The following is a 27,966-nucleotide window of genomic DNA, read 5'->3' on the forward strand; positions in this document are numbered from 1 at the left end:
TATTATAGCATGCTCATATGTGTGCTAAGGCAGTCAAAAAACTGAATATGTGATTATAATATGCTCATATGTGTTCTTAGGCAGTCAAAAAACTGAATATGTGATTATAGCATGCTCATATGTGTTCTAATGCAGTCAAAAAAACTTTATATGTGATTCTATCATGCTCATATGTGCTCTAAAGCAGACAAAAAGTTATATATATATATATATATATATATATATATATATATATATATATATATATATATATATATATATATATATATATATATATATGATTCTATCATGCTCATATGTGTGCTAAAGCAGTCAAAAAATTGAATATGTGATTATAGCATGTTCATATGTGTTCTAAGGCATCTAGAAAAACTCTATATGTGATTCTACCATGCTCAGATGTGCTTTAAAGCAGGCAAAAAACTATATATGTGATTCGATCATTCTCGTATGTGTGCTAAGGCAGTCAAAAAATTGAATATGTGAATATAGCATGCTCATATGTGCTCTAAGGCAGGCAAAGCAAAAAAATTTATATGTGATTCTATCATAAATGATATATAGCATGTTCATATGTGTTCTAAGGCAGTAAAAAAACTCTATATGTTATTATAGCATGCTCATATGTGTGCTAAGGCAGTCAAAAAACTGAATATGTGATTATAATATGCTCATATGTGTTCTTAGGCAGTCAAAAAACTGAATATGTGATTATAGCATGCTCATATGTGTTCTAATGCAGTAAAAAAAACTTTATATGTGATTCCATCATGCTCATATGTGCTCTAATGCAGTCAAAAAAACTTTGTATGTGATTCTATCATGCTCATATGTGCTCTAAGGCAGACAAAAAAACTTTATATGTGATTATAGCATGCTCATATGTGCTCTAATGCAATAAAAAAACTCTATATGTTATTATAGCATGCTCATATGTGCTCTAAGGCAGTCAAAAAACTGAATATGTGATTATACATGAGAGGGATCTGGAATCGAAGATCCCCTATCTTGAACAGCGGCCTTGATCTCATTTCGGAGAAAGGGGGCGATGATGTATTGAAAGTAGTTATTCAGTGATTCATTAATGATCTGGCGTACATCATCACCGGAAAGAGTAGTCGGCTGCTTGGAGCTTATGTCGGCGCAAGAAGTCGGTGAGCCGTAACTGGAAGAACCAATAACTGGTGAAGTGTTCATATTACTCCCAAACCCGAACACACGACCTTTTTTGGGTTCACCTACTGCAGTCACCCATGCTGTAGGATCAAATGATGGATGCTGAGTAGCGTCATCACCATATCGCTCTACCATCTGTTGCTCATATGCCTCCTACAAAATAATGTTTAAAGTATTCATTAATAATTAATGATAACATTATGATAACTTGCATATATATTGCAATAATTATTAATAGAATTAATACATACCGTTGTCGTTCTCGCCTTCTCTGATACGAAGACTCCCGTGGTCTTCCGTTTATGTGTTTCTACAAACACATCCTTATATGGTACACTGCCTCCTTTTTCTGCTTCCTGCAAAGTTAAATGACAAAAGATTTAGTACACAAGTTTGCAACAATACTTATAAAATTAATATTATATATTGATGAGTTACCATTTTCTTTAGGTGGCTCCCAAATGTCTTATATCCACCTGTGTGTAGATGGGCTTCGGGCATCTTCGATCGATTTTGTGAAGCCTTCGCAGAGCGATTTTTAAATGCATCTCCCGCCCACTTATCGACATTTCATCCCAGTAATCTCTCCTGATAGTAATAGGACCATGGCCCTTCCACAGTAATGGATCATCTACTACGCCAGATGCTTTTTTTGCTGCAGTCTTCATAGTGTGCAGCATGTCTGCAAATCGATTGGCAGCCACCTTCTACCACACCTTCCTTGCATCATTTTCTTCCACCGTAGTTGCGAAGCGATTCGAAGCCTACAATTATTTTCAGAAAGTTAGTAGACATTGCTTAAATAAATTAAATATGAAACACATTAACTATGAGGAACAACTGTATACCATGAATGAGGACCACAATCTCTCTAACACCTCCTTTGGGTACTCTTTCCATTGAGCAACTGGTCCTGGTAGATGTTGAAGAAGTGAATTCCTAATCTCCCGTACTACTTCTTGTGGCTCAAACCTCGTGCTGCACATGAATTGTTACACAATAAATATCAATATAAAATATTTAAAAGATATGCAATAATTGAAAACAAAATACTTACGGTCGATTATCGATATACACTATTCGAATGAGTCTTCTTGTGCCAGCCTGAGAAGACTCTGTTTCTTGTGTTGGCTGTTGACTTGTGTGATCAACTGGTGTAGGTGGGTCGTGTACAGGCGCAACATCATCTGTAAAAAAATATATTAGAAATTCTCAGAATGTGCATTTGAACTAATCAAGCATCTAATTAGTTATATGATATACCTATCACAGGAGCCTGTGAAGATGAAGGCTGAGCCTGGCTACTACTGGATGAGCGACCACTATAACCTCCATGAACCATATTCTAACAAATAACATATGTCATACAATACATTCAAATAATTCACATCAAGTATTACAATGCATTCAAGTCATTCACATCAAGCATTGCAATGCATTCAAATAATTCAAATCATTGACATCAAGTATTGCACTAATTCAAATCATTCGTTAATTGCATAAATTATAATACATTCAGATAATTGAAATCATTCACATCAAGTATTACAATGCATTCGAATCATTCGTATCAAGTATTAATATACATTCAAATAAATTTTTTAATCATTCACACCAAGTATTGCAATACAACTCACATCAAGTATTACAATGCATTTAAATAGAGGTTTGTAGTATAAGATTTTGCTCACTAGCTTGAGAATTCTTCCTCGTCACTAGTTTGACTTTCTTCTTCTTCTTCTTCTTCTTCTTCTTCTTCTTCATTGTTTGCCCATCCACTTGGTACATCATTTGGATCACATTCCTCTATGAATGTTTCATCGGCCAATGGAGATATGACATGCATATCATGCGCAACATCGTGACCATAAGCGAAGTCATAGACAACATCTGATTGATAGTAATCACTGTCTTCAGCTAACTCATCTTCCTGTAACTGATCATACTCGGGGTATAGTTTGGATTTCACCTTGCAAACTGCCCACCATTCATTTCTATCTGACTTTTTTATACTCGGATATGAAGTATAATAAACTTGTTGAGCTTGCGAGGCTAATATGAATGGTTCATATGTTCCAAACCTGGATTTATGATTCACCTCCACAATGCCTGAAGCTTTGTCTAAACAGAACTTTTACAAGAATGAAAAACTAAAAGATTAACAAAAATTAGCAGAACAAGAAATGCAGACAAGGAATTATCTAAACATGAAATGCAATGATGAAAAGCAAACACAAAAAAATGAAACAAGAAAATAACGAGAAAAACACAAATGGAAATTGAAATACAGGAAAACAGAAAAATGAACTTGTAAAAAAATTCAGGAAAATAAAATTTGAATGAAATAGACATAAAAAAATCAGATAAAAGCATGAAACATAAAACTGGACAAACAAAATTTTGAATGAAAGAAAAGAAAACAGGTAAAAATTAAGAAGGTTACCAAAATAGTTTCAACTTATAGTTGATAGCATAAATACTGGATATTTTAACTTAGATAGGCAATCACTATTTAAAATTAAGGGAAGACTCCACAAAGACACGAAAGGCATCTGGACATCCATGTGTTAGGTTTGGCACTTTGAAGCCCTAACCCAACGCATTATAGTTTTCAAAATCATAACTTTGCTAAGCATTATCTTTTTTATCAATATTTTCAAGTAAATAATTCTTTTCTAGAGAGTTTGAAGAAATCATATGTTCTTGACCATCCAAAGATATTCATGGTGACAAGTTTAATAGCTTAATATCATGAAATGAGTTCAATACACGTTTCTAGAGAGGAATAAACAAAGAAAGTGACTGAAGCCAATCAGTTACCTTACCTTTATTTGATGTATAAATAAAATAGACATTTTCCCTTAGTAATATAGCTGATATAAACATAAACTATCACGATAAAATTGTGACATTTTTATTTTAATGATAATATTGCAATCTTTTTAGAATAATAACATGGTATTTTGATTGTTTAAAATGGTTACCAAAATATCACTTTTTCATATTATTTTCAAAATATCACCCACCATGAGTGGCATCCAGCATTACCAATGATAAGACTGCAATGACCTTTTATGGAATTCAACAAAACCCTACGCTAATCAGCGGTTCCAAACCAACACTTTTAATCAGAAATTCCAAAGTCTGATAGAAGAAATATATATATATATATATATATATATATATATATATATATATATATATATATATATATATATATATATTTGCTATTGTCTACTGTATGTACAATCATAGTGACAAAAGTTAAAAACGGCAAAATATCAACAGTAAAAAATTCACAAGAAACGTTCAGCATGGTTTGTTTGCTAGGCTTACACTTTGGATCATCTTTTTTCGATTGTAAAAATATAATTTTTGAGTCATGAAATTTTGGTACATTGTAGGCCGCTGAATTTTTAACCCCTTGGAAACCAACTTACATGTTGCAAAAACATGATCAAATTTACTTGTGTTAAATAAACTATGCAGATCACATCTATAAAGTTAGATCTACAAAAAAGTGGGAAAAATGCGAAAAGAAGTGTTCTACTAGATTGTGTGTACACACGACTGTAGCAAATTTATATCCCTGATAGAATGATGATCTAAAATGCAACAATTCATGCACGAAAAAAAACTCAACAAAGAGATCATTCCCTACCTTAAAGTGCATGTTAGTCATTCACAATGATGGATGGCAACAGAGAATCCACCATCAGGTCAACATAGCATCCAATTACTAAAATTACAATGATTCTTAGTACAATATAGTGAACATGACTCGACCTCAGCTCAAAGGCAAATCACAAGAGGAATCAGAGGAAGAAGAAGAAGAAGAAGAAGAAGAAGAAGAAGAAGAAGAAGAAGAAGAAGAAGAAGAATGAAGATTACTTGCGCGTCGTCGGGCGGTGGCGGGAGGCTGACGGGGAGCGGCAGCTGGCGAGCGGTGGACGGCGGCTGGCGAGCGGTGGACGGCTGGCGAGCGGTGGACGGGGAGCGGCGGCTGGCGAGCGGCGGCGGCCGGGCGGTGGCGAGAGCCGACGGGCGGCGGGAGGGAGAGGGCGGCGGGCGGGAGCAAGACAGCGAAACAGGAAAAAGAGAAAGAGGGATGAGATTAGGGATTTACGCGACATTTAGCGACAGAATAATTCCGTCGCTAAGCCGTCGTAAATCAAAATACCAAAAAAGCGACGGAATATATTCTGTCGCTACGCCATCGCGAATTAGCGACGGATTAGCGACGACAGAGTTCCCTCTCTAAATCCATCGCTAAAATGGTGTTCTTGTAATAAGAATTAGCGACAAAAAATTACAGTCGCTAATCCGTCGCTAAGTAGCGACAGATTATCGATAAAAGTTGTTTCCTCGTTAATCCGTCGCGAATTAGCGACAGATTGTATCTCTAGCTAATCTGTCGCTAATTAGCGACGGAAAAAATCCGTCGCAAATTTCCGTCGCTAATTAACAATTTTCTTGTAGTGGACGGTTGAGAGCATCAACTACAACATTTGCTTTCTCCGAATGATAAGAAAGAACAAAATTATAATCTTTAATAAACTCCATCCTGTGTCATGCGTCATCTTATGTTTAATTCTTTTTGTGAAAACAAATACTTGAAGCTCTCGTGATTAGACATTACCTCACATTGTGTTCCTAATATATACGTAACAACGTCATTGTTTTAGATCGCAAGTAAGGTAATTCTTTTCATGAATCTTTAATTATCTTGACGTAATTTATCTGAGAAAAAAATTAAGATAAAAAAAAATATGGTTGTACAAATATTTGTGCATTTCACTGTCAAGTGTGGGGCCCAAAACCTGATGGACGGTGGGTTCTTAATAAACAATTTTTGTGCCATCATATTGCACCCGGTCCTGACTTCTTTCATGCTTCACACTTTTCAGACAGAGGAGCACTTTATCAGCCTTGGTTTCCGCCTCGCACTCATGTTTGACTCCTGAAAGCACACACTTTTGTGGCATCACACAAGGTGGTGTGAATGTGGGGGTATATCTCTAATTGAAATAAAGGGGAAGATGGTTTCAGTGATAAAAAAAAAGACCAAAAACCACATAAATAAAAAGAAAGAAAAAGAATAAATATCTATTGAGATATACTCTGTGCAACATGGAAGCCCACTTTTCTTTTTATTTTTATGGCCTGCTTTCCAACCTCATTAGATCCATAATCTCCCTAATTATAGCTGGTATCTGCGGATGATTACATATTTAGCAATGACAAGTTTTAATTAAACCCATTAGAGGAAGACATAAGATTCAGATAAAGGAGAGGGAAGAAAAGTCTAACTTCCATTATGATGCATAGTTCCTTAAAGACCAGCATATCATATTTTAAAATGATTCAAAGTAGAGAGAATTTGGCTTTCAGTAATGATTATAGGTTGATTACACATTTGAATACTTTTTTAGATATTTAACAAGAAGAAACCCCGGTTCAGATGGTGAAATCATGGAGAAAATGATACCCTACCGTATATATACTTTCAAGCGGTTAAATTATATTGTTCGTCCGTATTGGTAGGGAGTTCAACTAGTCGTGGACTTGGACCAGATTTTAGGATATGATATCGGGTCTGGACCCAGGTCCAATTGGGTCTACTATAAGAAAAACCATACCTGGACCAATAAAAACTACATGGACAATACCTCCCAAAATAATACTTTTTATCATTTTTACATTAAAAATTTGTGGGTCTTAATCAGAACTCCGGTCAGGCCCGGGTCTGGTATAAAGTTTCACAAACTATACCCAGGTCCATGTATTAATCAAACTTTCGGGTCCGGACCCAGGTCTTAATCGGGTCTTCTTATTTATCACCATACTTGGAACTTATAGGGTTTGGTCCGGGTAAACCAGACCCGTTGACACCCCCAACTTATTGGGCACCAAGAAGCCTGCTGCTTCAGCTTTGCGGCAAAAGATGTGTATTTCAGAGGGCATTTAATTGCCCAGACAGAACTTTGTAGAACAGTCTTGTCTAAACACTGCTGGTCGAGTGCAGAGGTGTTTTGGACAAGTGGAACTTTTGTTAGTGTTTAGCTTCTTTTTTTTTTTAATATTTTTTTTGTCTCAAATGTCCTGGACACCACTGCTCCAAAGAAAGGTGTAAAACACCACGGAAGACCTAACAACCACCTGCAAATGTTGCTGTCCATGCAATCAAACGCACTCTCAAAATTACACAACAGAATAAGAACAGTAGTAGAGAGAAAAAGTACTCATCCAATTGTGTCCACAGTTCATATGTTGGACGTATGGTTGTTAGAAGGAGGCTGCTGATGAATTTTCAACGGTTTATGGCATTTGGTCTATGGTCTATTTTCAAAAGATGAGCTACGAAGAGAGAAGAGAGAAAAAAGTGACCATTTGGTCTATGGTCTATGGCATGTGCATTTAGGCAAATTGTCGTCTCAATCAAATCAAACCGAGTCAGCAACCAAAGAGATCACGCCTGCAGTATACCCTTTATGACTATTACCACTACCACCGGTTCACCACCCTCACTCTTTTCACCCACTTGAGATCAAGTGATACTGAAAATCACCACTAATATTGATTTCTTCAATATCCACCGTCTTTTGTTATGGTGGTACACCATAGGAGTCCTTTTAAGCTCGTACCACCTTTTGGGCTCCATCAAAGGCATTTTCGTACCACCAGCGAATTTTAATGGTACAGACGTGCTTCCGTGCAAGATGCACCTGATCTCAACCAGTGTTGCCGGTGCCTATCTGCCTGAATATGCATCATATCGCCAGAAAATCGACATGATAGTGAAATGAATCAGCTATTTTTTAATAAATAAAAAAGGGATTAAAATTAATAATTTAAATATTATTTTAATAGCTTTAACATGTGTCACATTCTGATTGACACATAATGTTTTTAAATTATTTTTTGGCCGATTCAGCTGATTCACTTGAGTCGTTGGCCAAATGATAGGTCTGATTCCGATACTGACAACATTGATCTCAACCCCTTTCCAATTACCATTTATGTTGAGTTGCTCATTCTCTTCTTCGTTCACATGACCTGTAAGGACTTAAATTGTTCGGATTTGTTGGGTGTATCCAGTGCTGAATCTGACTTAATCTGATATTGGTTATTTGGATCAGTAAGTACTCCAGTCCAGCTTTTTGCATGTAATCATGCTTTGGATGGAAAAACTCCCTCTTCCCCCCAACTGAATCCCATACCACCACACAGAGTCGGTTTCATGTGGGATATTGGACCACATCTGATCGGTTCGGTCGACATCTGTCCATGACAAGTGACATGCCACCATCTTCTTATTGGATTTAGAAATCTAACGTAGACTAAAGCATACCGTATTACATGTTCTCACTAAATTATTGAAATGAAAACATAAATAAAACTTAATGCGAAAGCGTAATTGAATTCATAAGCACTCCGGTAGATCAATGACAGGTATGATCTTTCAGAACCTAAATATGTTACCCTATTTCTTTCTCTAAACTTAATGAGAGAGTGACTAAATTCTCTTTCTAATTATGGGGAGTCTGAAAAGAGGATTATTATATAAGGTTTAGGAATCATAATCTAATGTGATTATGAGTCTATCTTTAATTCAGCCCATTACAAAATTGTAGACAGAGCAGGTTTCTCCACATGGTGTACCATACCATATGAGATATTAAAGGGCCCTACCAAATTAAATCACATAAACGGAGCATGAACCTATGACAGTCTATAATGCGTGGATTGACATATATAAGCTCACGTGATTTTTCTAACAATCTCCTACTTGTGCCACATACATAACCTTATAACCACACATTATAACTTTATAAGCTCAAAAATACTATCTTATCAATTGATATCTCTACCAATCTGATCCATTGACCATGTCAACATAGAATCAAAGCGGTCTTCATTACAAATAACGTAATTGGACCCATCAATAATCATGTATATCAATATAACCAAATGACATTGATCAAGTATGAATGTGAATCATGAAAATTACATGTAATGTGATTAAACATGTCTATTTTCAGCTGGTCTTTCCTGAAAACTTTAGTGAGATCACAACATAATGAGTAAAGAATGAAACTGAAACTTTAACTTTATACTAAAGTGGCAAAAAAAAACTTTATTATATCATAGAATATCCAAATACAAACTCTCACTACACTAGCATATCATAAAATGATAAAACACACATTCGAGCATCATGCTCATGAAAGACCTTAGGTGGCAAACCTTTAGTAAAATGATCCACAATCATGGAGTTTGTGCCAATATGTTCTATCGATATCTGACCAGTATGCACTCTTTCTTTAACAACAAGGAACTTAATGTCAATATGCTTTGACTTCGAGAAACTCCTGTTGTTATTGAAATATAGCACTACTTAATTATTGTCACAAAATAACTTTAACTATCTTTCAACATTATTTAAAATTCGTAACCCTGTGACAAAATTACGTAGCCCTGTGACAAAATTACGTAGCTATATCTCATGGTGGGATGCCTCATAACAAGCTACAAATTCTGCTGTCATGATAAAAGAAGCAACAAGTGTCTGCTTGACACTCTTCCAGGAAATAGCTCTCCCGGCCAACAGAAAAACATAGCTTGACGTGGATCTGCGACTGTCTTGGCATCTCGTAAAGTCAGAGTTAGAATACCCAATGATCTTCAATTGATCTAACTTCCTGTATGTGAGCATGTAACCTTTTGTTCTCTTTAAATACCACACAACCCATTTGACTGCTTTCCAATGATCCATAACTGGGTTACTAAGATATCTGCCTAACATCCCGATAATGTATGCTAAATCTGGACGCGTATATACCTAAGCATACATAAGACTTCCCAAAGCTGATGCATAGAGAATCTGTTTCATAAACTTAATTTTAGACTGGTGTTTGGAGCACTGAGGGAGACTAAACTTGTCTCATTTAGCAACAAGAGTATCCCCTAGTTTGTAATCCTTCATGACATATCTTGTCCAGATCCTTTTGATATAGCTCTTTTGTGATAATCCAAGAATACCCTGACAACAATCTCATTATATTTGGATCCCTAATACAAAAGAGGTGTTCCCAATATCTTTCATTTGAAATATCTTTGTTAGAAATCTCTTGGTTTCGTGCTGTATGCTTATATCATTATTGGCAAGCAATATGTCATCCACATACAAAACCATGAAAATAAGTTTACTCCCACTAAACTTATGGTATATGCATTCATCAACCACATTCATCTCAAAATCAAATAAGAGGACAACTTGATGAAATTTATGATACCACTGACGGAAAGCTTGCTTAAGTCTATAGATGGATTTCTTCAATTTGCAAATCATTTTCTTGGCATCGCTTGTGACAAAATATTCTGGTTAAACCATGTATATTGTCTCATTGTATTTGAATTCCTAATACAAAGAGGTGTCCCCAAGATCTTTCATTTCAAATATCTTTGTTAGAAATCTCTTGGTTTCGTGCAGTATGTTTATATCATTATTAGCAAGCAATATGTCATCCACATACAAAACTATGAAATTAAATTTACTCTCACTGGACTTATGGTATATGCATTCATTAACCAGATTCATCACAAAATCAAATAAGAGAATAACTTACTGAAATTTATGATACCATTGATGAAAAGCTTGCTTAAGTCTCTAGATGAATTTCTTCAGTTTGCAAACCATTTTCTTGGCATCGCTTGAGACAAAATATTCTGTTTGAATTATGTATATTGTCTCATCGATGTCCCCATTAAGGAATGCAGTCTTAACATCCATCTGATGTAGGTATAAATCATAATGAGCCACAAGTGCCATTATAATACTAAATGAGTCTTTCGTAGAAACTAAAGGGAAAGTCTTTGTGTACTCAATGCCTTCCCTTTGAGTAAACCCTTTTACAACAAGATGGGCTTTATATATTTTCACATTACCCTTTGGATCCCTTTTTGTTTAAAATATCCATTTGCAACTAATGGGTTTCACACCTTCAGGCAATGAGACAAGATCCTACATGTTATTGTCCCTCATGTATTACTTCAATCTACTTTTGAGAGTTAAAACTTTGTGTAGCTTAATGAAAGTTGATTGAATTATCTCCACTTAGGCCAGTATCACCCTCATGTTCTTGTAGAAAGATAATATAATCATCTGAAATTGCCCTTCTCTCTCTAGTGGATTTCCTTAATGGCTCTAGTTTCTGAGGTATTTTTTGAGGTTGTTAAGTTTGAACTCTAGGAGTAAAAGCTTGATTTTGAACAGAGAGATTTGAAGCATTGCCTTGATCTGAATTTATGGAAACAATGTCAGGAATGAAAATATGATTATTATCATCCACAACTGTAGGAAGAGAAAGAAACTCTTCTTTAAAAGCAATGTCTTTTACTTTATCACTCCCTCCAAACTCAGCACTCTCAAAGAAATAAGTGTTTTTTGTTTCGAAAAAGGACTTATCCACAGGGTCATAAAACTTATAGCCCCTGGATCTTTCAGAATACCTAACAAAATAACAGTTAATCATTCTGGAATCCAGTTTCTTTTTACGTGGCCTATAGGGCCTAGTCTTAGCTGGACATCCCCAAATATGAAAGTGTTTCATACTAGGCTTTTGGCTTGTCCATAATTCATATGGGGTCTTGGTTACTGCTTTAGAGGGTACCCTATTCAAAACATAGGCTGTAATTTTTAATGCTTCTCCCTAGAGTAACTCTAGTAAAATAGAATAAGAAATCATACTCCTTACCATGTCCTTAAGAGTCATGTTTCGTTTCTTAGCAACACCATTCATGCTAGGAGGGCCAGACATAGTATACTGAGGGACGATCCCATATTCCTCTAGGAATTTAGCAAAGGGCCTTGGACGTTATTCACCTGATCCATCATATCTGTCATAGTACTCACCATCATGGTAAGATTTGACGACCTTAATTCTTTTGCCAAGTTGGTTTTCAACTTTGCCCTTAAATGATTTGAATACATCCAAGGATTTAAACTTTTCATGAATTAAGTATAGGTACTCATAACGAGAATAGTTATCTATGAACGTAATAAAATATTATTGAGCATTCCAAGAAGCCGTAAGAAAGGGTCCACAAATATCTATATGGATTAGTTCTAAGACGTCTGTTTTTCTTTCGGCACCTAATTTCTTTATGTTTGTTCGTTTCTCTTTTATACACTCAACATAAACCTGAAAGTCAGTGAAATCAAGGGAATAAAAAATCTCACTCGATACAAGCTCTTCAATTCTTTGTTTAGAGATATAACCTAAGTGTTTTTGCCATAACAAAGCAAAATTCTCATTTGTTAATTTTTGTTTTATACCACGAGAACTTAAATGCAAGGTTTCATTAAATGATGCAACAATATTAAGTAAATAAAGGTTATCAACCGTAGATAAAGAACTGGTCCCAATAAGATTTGAATCAAAAAATAATTTAAATTTATTATTTTCAAATAAACAAGAATAATTGTATTTATCCAAAATAAAAATAGAAATCAAATTTTGCTTAAATGATGACAGAATAATGTTTTTTTTCAAATCTAAACAATTTTCAGTCTTTAAAAGTAACCTAAATGTCTCTATTGTCTCAACTTCAACTATTTTGTCATCGTCCACATAGATGAATCTTTCAGCATTAATTGGTGGTTGACAACTTAGGCAACCCTGCATAGACACATTTATGTGAGTGGTAGCACCAGAATCCATCCACCAAATGTGTTTAGACATAGAAGTCAAATTAACTTCAGAACAAACCAAAGTAAGGAGAATACCTTTCTTCTCACGCAAAACATGATACTTGGTACAATACTTCTTCATGTGACCCTTCCCTTTGCAAAAAAAAAAAAACAACTATACTTTTGATTCTGATGTCTTTTATGTTTCTTCTGCGATTGAGGGTCAACTGCAACTTCTTTTGTCATTTTTTTTCTTAAACCTGTCCTTAGAGGTTACTCTCAAATGAACACTCTTAGTCTTTTCTTGCTTCATCCTATCTTCTTCTTGCACACAATGTGAAATGAGCTCATTAAGAGTCTATTTTTTCTTCTGGCAGTTGTAACTGACCTTAAACTAACTGTATTATGAAGGAAGGGATATCAAAACTAAGTGCATGAGTAAGTCCCTGAACAACTCTAACTTTAGTGCCTTGAGTTTTGAAGCAAGATGGGATGTCTCCATGATGTACTTATGAATGTTTTATTTGCCCTTATACTTCATTGAGACAAGACTCGGAAGAAGAGTACTTGTCTCAGCCTTTTCATTTTTTGCAAAACAGTTTTCAATTTTTTTAAAGAAACATTTGACATTTACCTCTTCGGACAAGAAGGATTAAAAAATTGCAAGTTTCATGATCACGAAACTCATGCGATTAGATCAATCCCACCACTCAGAGTTCTTTTTATCCTCAGTGGAACTCGTATTCGTAAGAGCAGGGGGTTAAACTTCTCGTAGTATAAGATCCAAATCCATGCATCTGAGAAAAATCGTAACGTTCTATTTCCAGTTCTTAAAATTGAAACCGCTCAAAAGAAAGATAGAATTAATGTTTACAGATATCGTAGAAGCAAAGGTATTAATTGAATTCAGAACAAACAAGCTCACAATTAACATATATTTTTCATATGTAATAACATAAAACAATATATTTAAACAATGATGAACTCCATTACAAGATACCCAACACAACATTACAACTTAATCTTTTGACAAAAGTGTCAACTTGTAAATGGTATACTCAATACAGTAATCAAACATGAACAATTAGTCCTATCAAACAACGAGCCTTTCTTTGGACAAACTCGTTATTCACATGGTGGTGTGGGTTTGATGAAATAGATTTTTAAAATAATATTTTTAATAAAAACAGTGCAAAAGTTAGACACAAAATTGGCTCGCATGAGTGGTGGAGTCTAGGTCGATCTCAGGGAACAGACGGAAGTACTTTGTATTCTATAAAAGATAAACTATTATTTATTGCCAAAATAAAAGGAATTAATTAAATAAACAAACTAAGAGTATGACCCTTTGCGAAGGGCTTAAACAAATAAATAAATGATTTTATTACAAACCCAATGAATTAAATAAATAAAATAAAATAAATCCTAATCTAAAAATAAAAGAAAAGGTCTTCAGTGCTTGAACTTTTAGTCCCTTTTTATCTTCACTGCTTCCCTTCTTTGTTTCTTCATTATTGGTTTTAGTCTTGAAGGGCTCCCTGAGGGTTTTCTTGAGGGCTTAAAGGGCCTTTTAAGGAAACCTTTTAGGGAACTCAGAGGGCTCTTTGAGGGTACTTTTAAGGGCTCACCGCACAATCAACTGCTTCCCTGCAAAAATAAAAAGATGAAACACAAAATAACACAAAAACTCACAAAAATTCAAGGTTAGTTTCAGCCAAAGATCACAAAAATATGAAATAAACTAACATGAAATACTCATAACATGTAACTAACCACAACACTAAAAGATAAAATAGTAAAAGTAACTATTAACAAACAAGAACTAATTCATGAACTAAATAACAACTTAAAGTACTAAATGACAAATGAAGTTAACTAACTAACAAGAATGAAATCAACTAACATAAAGAACTATACTAACCAAATTTACACAAGAATTTTAATTGACTGAATAATAAAGCAAATGACAAACTACTTCTATCTAACAAAAATCGACAATTGACATAAACACAAATAATAACAATCGGCTAATGTGACTTAACTAAATTAAATTAACTAATTAATTTCTAATGATTCTAATAACATAAAACTGAACTTATACTAATTTAATTATTAAAAAAACAAATTTAATGTTAAATTAAAATTAACTAATTAAAAGAAAATTACCAATACCTAACTCGGCTAAAACGATTTCTACATAAAAACGATACTTAATTAATTAACAACTAAAGTGTAATCTAAGTACATAAAATAAAAATTCTGGAATTGAAAATATACGTAATTGATTGTTGAACACAATAAATAATTCTAACTACTCGGCTGAATAAATAAAAAATAAATATAAATAAACTAATTAACTATTTCTATCTACCAATTTCTACTATAATAAAATAACTAATTCAAATTAATTAAAACTAAACTAACTAATCTAACATGCTGAAAGCAATGAAAGACATGATTAAATACATAAATAAACAAACTTATAAATGAAAACATGCAGGAACGATTAAATCTAATTATCACAAATCATAAATTAACTAAAAGCAAAGCAAAACCCTAATCGGTTAATATTATTGAATCTAAACTAAATCTAGTTGAACTAATTTATGAGAGTAAACTAATTGCAATTAAGAAAAACAACAACTAATATGAATCAAACTAAAGAACTAATAAAATAATATGATTACCTACTAGCGTGCAAATCGAGACAAATGATTAAACTACACTATTTTATATATATTTTTCTTTTTATATTTTCATATGTAAGAAATAAACTAAACTAAATTAAATGCAAGAAATATGCAATGAATAAATAACTACATGCAATGATATGATGAATGCCATGCAAAAACTAAAACTAAAACTACGAAGATGGTGGAGAAGAAACATGTCTTTCGGTGCATCTTCGACGGAGGGGTTGAGAAAAAGAAAGTGATTTTTACCTTAGAGATGCACATGCCTCCGTCGACCAAGGCAAGAAGAACCGGCGATAGAAAAATGTTAGAAGCAAGATGAATCGAAGGGAGAGAGGAAGAGATCGAGGGAGAACCGGTTGGGAATGAAGAGGAGGAAGAGAAGAAAAGAGGGAGAAGAGGCCTGTATTTTCTCAGAAAGAAAAAACGTGGGCTGCAGCTTTGAAAATATTATTTATACTAATTCCTATGTCAAAACATATTTTTCTATGAAAGTCCAAAAAAAATTCAGAAATTCTAAAAGAGGTCGCTTCTAGAAAACATGTTTTTCTAAAAAGAACACTTCTAAACTAATTCAAATTAATTCACTAACTCCTAATCTAATTAAACTACAAATTAGAAACTTCTAAACTAAACAAAATACTAAAAAATACAGGGCAAGTTTTGAAATATGTGATTTTTTGATATTTTTAATTTTAATGCGGTTTGTCAAAAATAGCTATAAGACTGAGTTTTTAATGCAATTTTTCAACAGATCATGCATAAAATAGTGTGAATAAAATGTAAAAATATATGCATGATCAATTTTTTCCATACTTATCGTTTACAAGTCCTCGAGCAAGCTGACCCTAAATAAAAAAAGAAAACTAACAAAGCAAAAAAAACTTACTTTCATAGGAATGACGATTGCATTTAGCATATGCAACAAGCCCTTTAAACCCCTGGGTTACCATAGTGGATGAGTAAGATCTCGTGAGGGTTTGTAGTGATAAAACCCACAAACATCTCTGCCATGTATGCATAAAAATTCAACTTCAGAAAGCATTAGGCAACTAAGGAGTTTGTTTTCACAAATATTTTATGCCATTACACTTTCAAAACATACTTATAGCCTTTTACATGCCACCACAGAATAAAACATTTTCTTTAACGTTTCTAAATATTATAATCATTTATGCTTTATTCTAAAAAAATCAAATATATACATGTCATTATTTACTTATCCTCACTCATATGTTTTCTGCACAGGTTTCTCAAAAATTATTCCTAAACAGTGAACTTTTTATTTTATGCTCTTTCTTTCTTTTTTCCCAGATTTTTTATTTTTTCACACTTTTTCTTTTTTTTTTGTTCAACACTATTTCAAATTTCCAGTTTTTGTGACCCTCGTAATAAGCTTTGGGTTAGTGACTCATAGGCCAAACGACCTTAGGGCACCAGATACAAAGTATCTCTCAGACTTAATTGTTTGAGTCACTGGACCTTCTATTCTCCTAGTTTACGTATACCTTGCTTCTTGTCATGTGCAATGCCAACATCTATTAGGCTCTCTATAAAGTCCATGTAACGGGCTTTCAGGCTGGTGGCTCCCAAGCCAAATGGCTTTAAGGCACCAAGTGTAAACACCCCTTAGGCTCTACTTACTCAAACCAAATAAGCCATAAATATTAACTTAGACAAAGAAGTGATTTCCTTCGTTATCCTTTTCGACATGGAATTCAAACACTTCAACTTGTGTCTAAGACCAACTATTGGAGAATACAAAGACATCACACTACTAAACATATGCTCTTTTTCACTTTTAAGCTCTTCTTTTCAATGTTGTTCATTTGCTTAGTTTTAAAAAATAAACTATGCATATTCATACTTGTGATTCAAAATAAACTCTAACATGCATCTATTGCCATTTCTTAAATAACCATATTTTTCTAGATTAGTGTTGGAAAAAAAATTTTGGGGCTTAAAAATTCTCTAAAAATATTAGATTATGTAAAGCATTCATATAAGGTCAAACTCATTCCTTAAGAACCCAATTTTTATGACTTTTCATCAATGTGCATATACATAGACAAAAAAAGATTTGGGTGTGCAAACTACACCCTCCCCCATGCTTGAATGACACTGTCGTCAGTGTCACTCCCCCATGATTGCATGAAACTATATGAATACACATGAGAAATAGAAGAAATAAGAGGAGAGTAGTAGAAGTCACCTGATCCACACTATAGAATCTTACCTGATGCTGCACTATACTGGCTCTGCAGAGATTTCACCTGTCTCAATGTTTATAACTAATAAAAATATACAAAATGCAATGTATACATGATCTAACATTCATGTTCATGAACAAAGAAAATGACAGAAAAACAACAAAACTACTAATATCATAACACTAATATGGGTTGTCTCCCATAAAATGTTAAATTTTATGCCTTCAGCCAGACGGATCTCTGGTGACCCTTCATCGTCCATGAGATCAATGGACGTGGAGTCATGCTCAATTAGGAGGTCTGAGGAAAATGGTTTCATGTACGACCATGCCCACAATATTTTCTCCAACTCTACCCCTCTAGGCCCTGCAATGGCTCTCTAGTCTGCTAAAAATGATCTTAGTCTCCATGTGAAGACTATTATCACATGATGGTGAACCACAGACCAATTTTTTATCCATACAATCATTTAACTGCGGATCGGATTACTTCCATTGAATGTCCATCACATGGAAGCATTCGTCATCTCTTGTCGCTCTCGTGGCAATATAAAAAATATTTATGTGCAAACGCTTGCTGGAAAAAGACATATCCATCTCTCCAGTACGATAATCAATACGAGCATTGGCAATGACCAAGAATGGTCTGCCAAGAAAGATGGGGTCTGGTGAGCGGCATCAGTGCCCTCTAATGATGCATGAAATACAACATATTCGAGTCATTAATTACATTCATCTAAGTATAATTTTATTCTCAATGCTCGTTATATTTTGGTACTTTACATAACCCTCATATATATCGGATTGGCGAATGATTTCTCTAAGAGTCATCCCCTCCAACGGCAAAGGCTTTCTTGTCTTACGAATTGTAATCATTGCTAACTTGTACAACACATAAATTTAACCACAAATCGTTGAAGAAATTGAACCCTTCATAAGTACATATCGTTGTAAATCATAAATCGCTACTACATTAAATGTATAAATCATGACTACTTTAAATATATAAATCATGAATCATAAATCGGCTAAATCGCTACTGCTTGAAACGTATAAATCATTGATGCATCGAATAAATCACTATTGCATTAAATGTATAAATAATTGTTAAATTCAAACTTACAAATTGTTGTAGAAATTTAGTCCTAATAAGTACATATCATTGTAATATTTGGCCTTTATGAGAACAAATCGTGCTAACTGTTTTTCGATGCCCAAAAGGTGGATAGGTACAAATCAATTTGTTTCAGTATAAAAATAGGTGTTATTTAGTATAAATAGTATAACCAGTTGTAAGACTTAGTATTCAAATTTACATAACAAAAATCGATTTGTTTACATAACGAAACTTTACACAAAACTCACCTAAATGACACAAGTTTTGCTAATCCGATGGTGGAGGAGAAACACCTAGAAGGTAGATGCAATCGATAGTGGCAACGATGCTCTGACGACAGTAGACGACGAAAATGAGTGCTCTGACGGCAGCAAATAACGTCAAAGGCTGCATCGTAAAAAAGAGCTCCTGTTACAGCAGATGGTTCATCATCAAAGGATGAGCCAGAACGTTTAGGGCGACATATTGCGAGGAACTCCTGTTAAAGCAAAATAGTTTACTCCTTAGAACGAAAACGATGATGATTTTAACCTTTTTCTCTTTTCTGACGAGAGGATATTTTTGTCCTTTACTTGAAACACCGTTTAATGGCGCTAATAGCGAGAAAGGATGATTAAGTCTTTGCAAACAAACTGAACTCCGATGCTAAGTGATGCCGACACACACGGGGAAACACACCCCACATGCTTATATACGTGATGCTCATTCAGACCCAAGAACACACACTTGCGTGTTCCGAGAGAAAACATATAACCTGCTTCGCAGTTTGTGGCCCATATCGATCTACACTCTTGCTCCGATGGATCCACCACACGCCTAGACGGATCAATTGGGCCGGTTGGGGGAGGGAGGTCCGAAATATGGACCCAAGACGATAAGCAAACCAATAAAATATACGGATCCGACATTCTGATAAAGATCGTGGGGTAAAAGCGTCATAGCAGAATATCAACTATGATACTCCCTCCGAAAAATGAAAATAAATAAAACGACTAAAAAGTTACACGATTCCACGAGTGAGTGCTTTGCCCTTAAAAAATTTTTCTATTTTTTCCTTTACACAAATTTCAAGATAAAAGAGAAGAAGAAAATCCACCAATAAAAAATAAAAGGAAAGAGAATGAAAAGGAAGAAGAAAAAACGGGAGAAATTAAGGGAATTTTCCGAAATCGGAAAGTTTCAGGGATCGATTACAGAGGGAAGAAAGGCCTCCGAAGAGGTACTTTCCCGAATGGGAAACCCTAATTTCGCCGGAGTAGGGAGAACGTTCCCTACCCACCTGTTTCCGGTTGGGGCTCGGCCGCATCAACGGGCTCAGGCAGAAGGCAAATTCCGAGGGATTGGGCTGCAGCGTCCGTCGTCTCATCGCCGGAATCATCGTCGTCGTCGTCATTGTCGCGTCCGGCGTCTGCCTAACGCCCGGAGAACCGGAGAAGTAGCCGCTCTCGTCGGCCAATTCGTCGCCGTCCGTCCCCCTTACCACAGGCGACATCCCGCAATTCCTCCGCCGGCAGGAGATCCGGCCGCCTCCTGCGGGAAAGAGGCGGGATTTCTTGTGCCGGACAGGAAGGATAGAGGAGAGCCACGAGGATGAGGAAACCCTGGCGGGGGTGTCCGTCGGCGGCTTCTCGCGCTCCGGCCGGCCGAAGAGTGCGGAGAGGAAGGAGAATCGCTTCTCCTTCCTTGGGGCAGGTTCGGGATCGGAGCTAGGGTTCTGGGAATGCTTCTTGTTCTTCTTCTTGGGGGGGTTGAGCTGAGGGGTGCTGAAGAAGAGGCTCTCTCGGTCGCGGAAGGAGACGTAAGGGGAGACGGATCTCGGGAATGGGAGCGGGAAGTCGGAGCAGGAGGTGGTGGTGATGGCGGTAGCGGATGAGTGGCGCTCCGCCGGGGGAGTCCGTAGGCGTTCCCTCTCCGCCACCAACGCCTCGAGCCGCTCCCTCAGGCACGACGCGCACACGCCCACTCTGCCTGGCTCGCTCGGGTGAAATCTGCACCTCATCCCCTTCTCTCTCTCTAGAATCTCCGCTCTGTCACTCTCTAGAGCTCTGGACTCGCTCTCTCTAGAATCTCTGCTCTGCTCTGTTCTCTCTCTCTCTCGATGAAGGACGGGAACAGCGGAGGGAATGAGGGAGGGATTAAAAAAGGCCCTCGTGGTTTGCAAAGGAAATGCCCTTGGTATTACGTATTATTACTGAAATGCCGACACTTAATTAGAGGGTTTAATAAGGGAAGGGAGGTCGGGGTGTTAGAGTTTTTTGACTTTCCGAATTACAGAAACACCCTTCATCTTCGTACGGATTTACGATGATGATAGTGTTCGGTCAATGGTCATGGGGCAACGAGGGCACGGCCTTGTCATTAATCTTGGTACATTATCGACCCTTTATTAATAATAATTAAATCGCAATAATGAAAATTATTGCATTTATTTTACCAAAATTTATGTCAAAAACAACACAAAGTTTCATGGCGTGTTTGCATATCGTGGACACGCGGTCAAGGTCGGATCTAAGATCTCCATTTCCTTTGTTTTTTAATTCAAGCAAAAAAGCACCATCACTGACTAGCCAAGTGCCATCACATGGCACATTTTGAGTGTGCCTCTGCATTTTGCTGCCCCCATTTGCTTTTTGGACTTCACAATGGACAAACTGTCAGCCAAAAATGTTGAGTATTAGGTGCAGCCGTGCACTTCAAAGTGTGCCATGTGATGGCATCTGATCCTGGCTCATCATCACTGACGGCACATTGGCTCTCCAGTTGGCTGGTAAAACCAATGTTGTCACCATGGGGCTCCCGTTGTCTGGTAGGAGCAGTGAGTGCGCGTCACTTGTATTGGGATGTTGCAAGTTCAAATCCTAATGGTGTGGTTGTATATATGGTGGGGTTCTGCCTAACCCTATCTTGCCTATCTAAAAAACCAATGTTATCTGTTTAGTATCAAGTTCAAATCCTAATGGTGTGGTTGTATATCTGGTGGGGGTCCGCCTCACCCCAGCTTGCCTATCTAAAAAACCAATGTTATCAGTTCAGTATCGTGCCTTGAATCGTTGGGCCAATGATTCAGGTGAATCGAGGCGACCGATTCGATCTGAATTGGCCAACTTTTAATCACAGCAAGATACGTGACACAAACATTAAAATATATTAACAACTAATTTTGTCCATTTTTTCATTTATTTGAAAAATAACCGGTTCAGGTCATTTGTGTCTCGATTTTATACTATAAGTATCGGCCAATTCAGACCAATACAGATAACATTGTTTATAACCCTTGAGGTCCCCTTGCTGGTCAGAGGGTACACCCAGCTTCAGCCTTGCAGTAAGGGATGCCACCCATGAGTTTTGAACTTGTGACATCCCGTCAATTTTGTAACATTTATAAGTTGGCCCTACCAGATAACCGGAGCCCTTGTGGGCAAGATCACTATTTTCCTTTGGGAATCCTGATTTTTAGGCGAGGCCTGCAGGAGTTGGGCTAGAGATACACGACTTGAGCATGTATCCTCCTGTCCACGTATCTTTATGACTTAGGTTATAAGAACCAAAGTATGGAAGAACACACTCCTAATACTAATGTATATAAATCGAGTTTCAATTATATATGATATAAGTTTCCAAAGTATTTGAGACAAATTTCGTCATATTTGAGGCGAGTTTCTTTAGTATTTAACAAATCTATGCGTGGTTTTCAAACATCAATTTCACTTTTGAACTTTTTTTTTTTTTATAATCAAAGGTAAAAACCTTATCACCTACCACCTATTCAAATTCTTGTAAAAAAATAAGAAACATATAATCTCCGTAATATTCAAGTTTAAAATGCGCTATTTAAGAAACAAGAATAAACTTTAAATTCTTGGGTATTTTTCATGAGATTTTCAATAAAACCCATTTAAAATGCCCTTATAAATCTCAAGCTTTTAAAAGCTTGAATGAAAGTTTTACGCCCTTGTTAGCCTAGGGCATTTTAGGGTGATTGGACCTGAGTGAGAGCTGCCAAAAGGTAGAAATGGAGAGGGTGGTGTATGTTCGCCCCTGATGATTCACTGAATCCCACGTCTGTGTTCGGGGCTTTGAATGAGCACCACGTATACAAGCACATGGGGCTCGTATTCCCATGTATGTTGACATAACTTTGCATCGGACTCTGGTGTTGTTGCAAAGACTTAAGTACCCTTTATTGCTATTCTTCTCATAAAGTGATGGTTTGAGAAAATGACAAAAATGCCTTTCATTCAAAAAAGAAAAAACAAATAGTTCAAAAAAAGGACAAACATGTCCTCCATCCAGAAAGTCGAGGATGATGTTGACTCTTCAAAGTCTTCTTCTTTTTCTGTTCAAAAAAAGGACAAACATGTTTTCTTCTTCTTTCTCCGTAAAACACTGTAAAACCCTTTCTCTCTCTAGAGAAGAAATCAAGGGAAACAAAGAGTTCTTCCTGGAGAAGGCCATGAACATCAACCCTCTCACTCTCTCTCCCTTCTCTTTCTACTTCTGTGCACATCCAACAGACGATCCTACATTGCTGCATCATCATCATCTTCTTCTTCCTTCTTCGTAAAACACTGTAAAACCCTCTCTCTCTCTGTAGAGAAGAAATCAAGAGAGGTAAAGGGTTCCTCCTGGAGAAGGCCATGAACACCAACCCTCTCACTCTCTCTCCCTTCTCTCTCTACTTATGTGCCTGATTTAGAGTTTTTGCCCTTACAGGAGGGGGGTCCAGGGGCTCCCCCCCGGCGCGGATCCCGCTGCGCGGTCAGCGGGCGGGGGGTCCAGGGGGGGCCGCCCCTGGCGGGGGGCAGCGCCCTCCGGACCAAAATTTTTTTGGGCCTTCCAACAATGATTTGTAGTATTATCGGGCTTTCCTACAGCAATTTGTAGTATTTGTAGTGTCTTTCGTAAATCGCGAAACGCTATAGCGATTTGTAGTGTTTTCCGCAAATCGCTATAGCGATTTGTAGTGTCTTCCGCAAATCGCTATAGCGATTTGTAGTGTCTTCCGCAAATTAGGACCAACTTGTCAGAGTCATATCTTCCTAACCGGAGGTCATATTCCAAATCCGTGATTTGTAGTGTCTTCCGCAAATCGTTATAGCGATTTGTAGTGTCTTCCGCAAATCGCTATAGCGATTTGTAGTGTCTTCCGCAAATTAGGATCAACTTGTCAGAGTCATATCTCTCTAACCGGAGGTCATATTCCAAATCCGTAAAAAGTGGTGTCTTCGTTATTGAGTCTAGTTTATTTCTGTAAATTTTCAGCAATTTCTATTGTCATTTCATTCCCCATTTTAACTTCAACGATACATTACAACCACAATCATCAAAAGAAAGATTGCCCAAGCTAAGAGTCACCGTTCTCGCCCTCCTCCTCGACAGCAACCCAGTCGGTGCAGTCGCATTAAGGATGGCCAGCAGAAGCTCCACCACGTCGTCTTCTTCTCCCTAGCGAGGAGGTCTCAACGGAGCCGTCGTTCCGGTGACGGGTGTTCATCTCGTTCCGGTGACGGGTGTTCTACGAAATGTAAATCCCCCCTTCTGTAAGGGCAAAAGGCCATGAACACGCTGGTAGGAGCCCTCAGACCCCCCTTCTGTAAGGGTAAAAGCTCTGAATCAGACTCCATAACTCTTCAAGTTGAATGATGCTACCCACACTGGGAGGAGCTCTCAGACCCCCCTTTCTGTAAGGGTAAAAACTCTAAATCAGACTCCACAACTCTTCAAGTTGAATGATGCTACCCACGCTGTGAGGAGCCCCCAGACCCTCCTCCTGTAAGGGTAAAAACTTTGAATCAGGCTCCACAACAGTAAATGTGCAGGTCAGTCGGTGCTTGATGGAGCAATGTATGATCTTCTAATGGATGTGCACAGAAGCAGAAATAGAAGGGAGAGAGAGAGAGTGAGAGTTGAATGATGCTACCCACGCTGGGATGAGCCCCCAAACCCTCCTCCTGTAAGGGTAAAAACTTTGAATCAGGCTCCACAACAGTCAATGTGCAGGTCAGTCGGTGCTTGTTCATCGCCTCCTCGAGGGAAGATTTCTTTCTCGGATAATCCTGCAGTGCAGAGACTGGGTCTTAAATAATCATCTTCGGGGCACTTAAGTCTTTACAACCACTCCTTTTCAAGAACCATCATTTTTTTTTGCACCAATGGAGGAGAGGGTACTTAAGTCTTTGCAATTGCATCAAACTCCAACGCTAATTAATGTTGACAAACATGGGGATACGAGATGCACATGCTTACATACGTGGTGCTCTTTGGGACCCCCGATCATGAGATGTAGCTAACTGCCCTGTTCGGGGGGGGGAACATATAACCTGCTTTGGTAGAAATGACTTTCCAAAGTCGTGGTGGGTTGTTAGGATCCTAATAGTTTAAGAACTTAACTTTATTTACCTTAATCACAAGGACTTTTTGGTGTATTAGTTAGACACCTAACTGGGGGGATCTTGGTATGGATCTAAGTGTGGCTAATGGGTTTCACATGGAATCTAATGACTCACTTGAGTAGTGGGGTCATTGCGATAAGAACCAGGATACCGGTGGGCCCAATTCTCATTGGATTCCCAGCAAGTTTGAAAATTCAATGAGGTTGGTTATGATAAATATCTCAGCCCCTATCTCAGCAGGATACACACAGAGAAATTGATATTCATATTAAGTATCTCCCCTGAAGCAGACCGTTAATCTATTCCTTTTTTTCTTCTCCTCTATCCTTCACTGTGCACACCTCAATCCTAATTCCTACAGTGGTTTGAGAGCCACAGTTTTTGGTGTGCATAATCCCAATGTTCGAATGTTTCTTTTATGTCGGATGGGTCCTATGGCTAGGCCCTTACTGTCAACAGCGATGATCATAGCTCAGCAACATGGTCTCTTGACCAGTTGGCCTCCCTGTATAAGATCAATAGCTGGGACACACCTTACTTCTCAGTCAATGCCACAGGGAACCTCTCTGTATGGCCGCATGGAGTCGCGATGATGCCTTATGCCAAGACTTATTTAATGAAGGTCATCAGGAAGGTCACCGAGCCCAAGTCGCTCGATGGGTGGGCTCAGGTTGTAGCCCTCGCTCATTGTCTGCTTCCCAGACGTGCTCCGTGACCAGCTCGTGTCATTGCATTTGGCCTTCGAATTGACGATCCTCTCGTAGGGCTACGAGTCGCACTACCAAGGCGTCTACCTCATAAAGTGCAACTAGGACCACTACATCATCGAGGACATCTTCGAGTTTGGCCAATCATTTCGGTTCAACCTCAAGGTTGGGTCAAAGCTGAAACTCCTCCTCGTGATGAGCGTGCTCTGCAAGGGGAACCCCGAATCGTTCCTCATCTGCAACGGGTACAAGGATCAAGAGTATATGTCGCTCACCCTAATGACTTGGAGGTTTGCGCTCAACACTGTCATTGTCCTCGAGCAGGAGGAGCTCGATCTGGTGATCGAGGTGAGATGGAAGCTTGGCGTCCGACCGATGATCGGTCTGTGGGTGAAGCTTCAGACGAAGCATTTCGGCCACTTTGGGTCGACCTATGGTGAGAAGGAGAAGTTTGGCCTAACAACGATGTAAATTCTCTCGATGTTGCGGAGGCTCGAGCGGGTCGAGATGCTTGATTGCCTCCAGTTGCTCCATTTTTACATTGGGTCGTATATCTCATTTGTCGACCTTCTAAGCGACAATGTGGGCAAGGCCGCACAGATCTACTTTGAGCTCATCCACCTCAACGCAAGGATGAAGATGTTAAACATCGATGGTGGGCTCGGGATCGACTATGATGGCTCGTTGTTGAAGACATCGAACATGTTCGTTTGATACCACCTCGAGGAATACACTGCCACAATGGTTCATGCCATCCAGTATGCCTACCACCAGAAGTTCATCAAGCACCCGGTGCTCTGCAGCAAGAGCGGGCGCGCCCTTATCTCACACCACTTTGTTCTTGTCTTCGAGGCTATGCCCTCATTGTCGATTCCGGACGGAGAGACCCCCGAGCAACATGACATCAAATTTCTCATGGAAGCCCTCTCCGATGATGCTCGATTCGACTACCAAAACCTAACCGACGTGATCGTCCGCAGTGATTTCAATACTTGCTTGTCCTACTCAGAGTAGAGAGTCCGGCGAGGCACACCGGGACTTCCAACAATGCCTGGGGTGGACGACAAACCAATTGAGTGTGTCGATGCTGCCGACAAGCAGCAGAGCTCTGGTCGGCTGACCGTCGGGAGATAGTGGAGTTCCTCCTCTGGTTGACGACAGCCGAAGGGTGGAGAAAATCCCCTAGTGTCGGAGGCTGACAATTGCTAAATCTCCCAACGAAGGCAGCAACGGGGGCAACAACCATCTCCCCCATCCCCCCCCTTTTAGTTCCTCTTTAGTTTCCCCCTTTCATAAAAGGGGAAAACCCTAAGAGTCTTTTTACGAAAAGGGTAACCAAAAAAAGGGAGGTGGGGGTCGTTTCTTTTTTTTTGCTTATTACGCATGTGTCCTTGCTCTTCTCTGTTTATTACACATGTGACCTTATGATTTTCAAAAAAAAGATTTTGCTTTTTGGGTAATTCCAGAAATAGGCCTGTTCTTTGGATATTATCCGAGACTGGCTTCTGTGTTCCTTTTTTTCTCATAAAACAACCCTTTTTAAATTTACAAAAAACCACCTAGAGTTTTTTGTTTAACTCAAAATTTATGGATATTATATTTTGAATAATTTATTTTACCCAGAATAGTTTTTAACTTTTTTATTTTACAGAAAAGTACTTCTGGTTAGTGGAATACCTCCCAGGGAGTTATCCAGACAGGTTTTGGATATGGATTGGGTCAAGCTATTTAGATAACTTATTATAAACTTAATTGGATCCAATAAAATTTTTTGGACCCAATTGTGATTTGCTTTATACCTCTACCCTGATATTTTTTGGATCCAGAAATATTGTATCTACATATATTTTTTATTATATGCATTAATATTCTGTTCATGTTAATATATGAATCCAATATGGTTTGATCCAATTTTTTTTATATAGATCAAGTTTAATTGTAAGGTCTATTAAATATAATGTTTGGGTCAAGAGTGGATCT

At 37.6% G+C, this 27,966-nt stretch overlaps 1 protein-coding gene and 1 pseudogene across 1 annotated transcript; one reads left to right on the forward strand and one right to left on the reverse strand.

Moving 5' to 3' along the window:
- Positions 1 to 19,911: 19,911 nt before the first annotated feature.
- LOC149845350 (uncharacterized) lies at positions 19,912 to 20,994 on the reverse strand. The gene has a single exon (XM_089997581.1). It carries the CDS (start codon positions 20,884 to 20,886, stop codon positions 20,038 to 20,040), a length of 849 nt encoding a protein of 282 aa, XP_089853707.1. The 5' UTR covers positions 20,887 to 20,994; the 3' UTR covers positions 19,912 to 20,037.
- Positions 20,995 to 21,597: 603 nt separating this feature from the next.
- LOC149845351 (arginine decarboxylase-like) lies at positions 21,598 to 27,000 on the forward strand (annotated as a pseudogene).
- Positions 27,001 to 27,966: the final 966 nt, after the last annotated feature.

Source organism: Nuphar pumila, chromosome 2, assembly GCF_984573655.1.
Source record: "Nuphar pumila chromosome 2, dmNupPumi1.hap1.1, whole genome shotgun sequence".
Classification (NCBI taxonomy): Eukaryota; Viridiplantae; Streptophyta; class Magnoliopsida; order Nymphaeales; family Nymphaeaceae; genus Nuphar; species Nuphar pumila.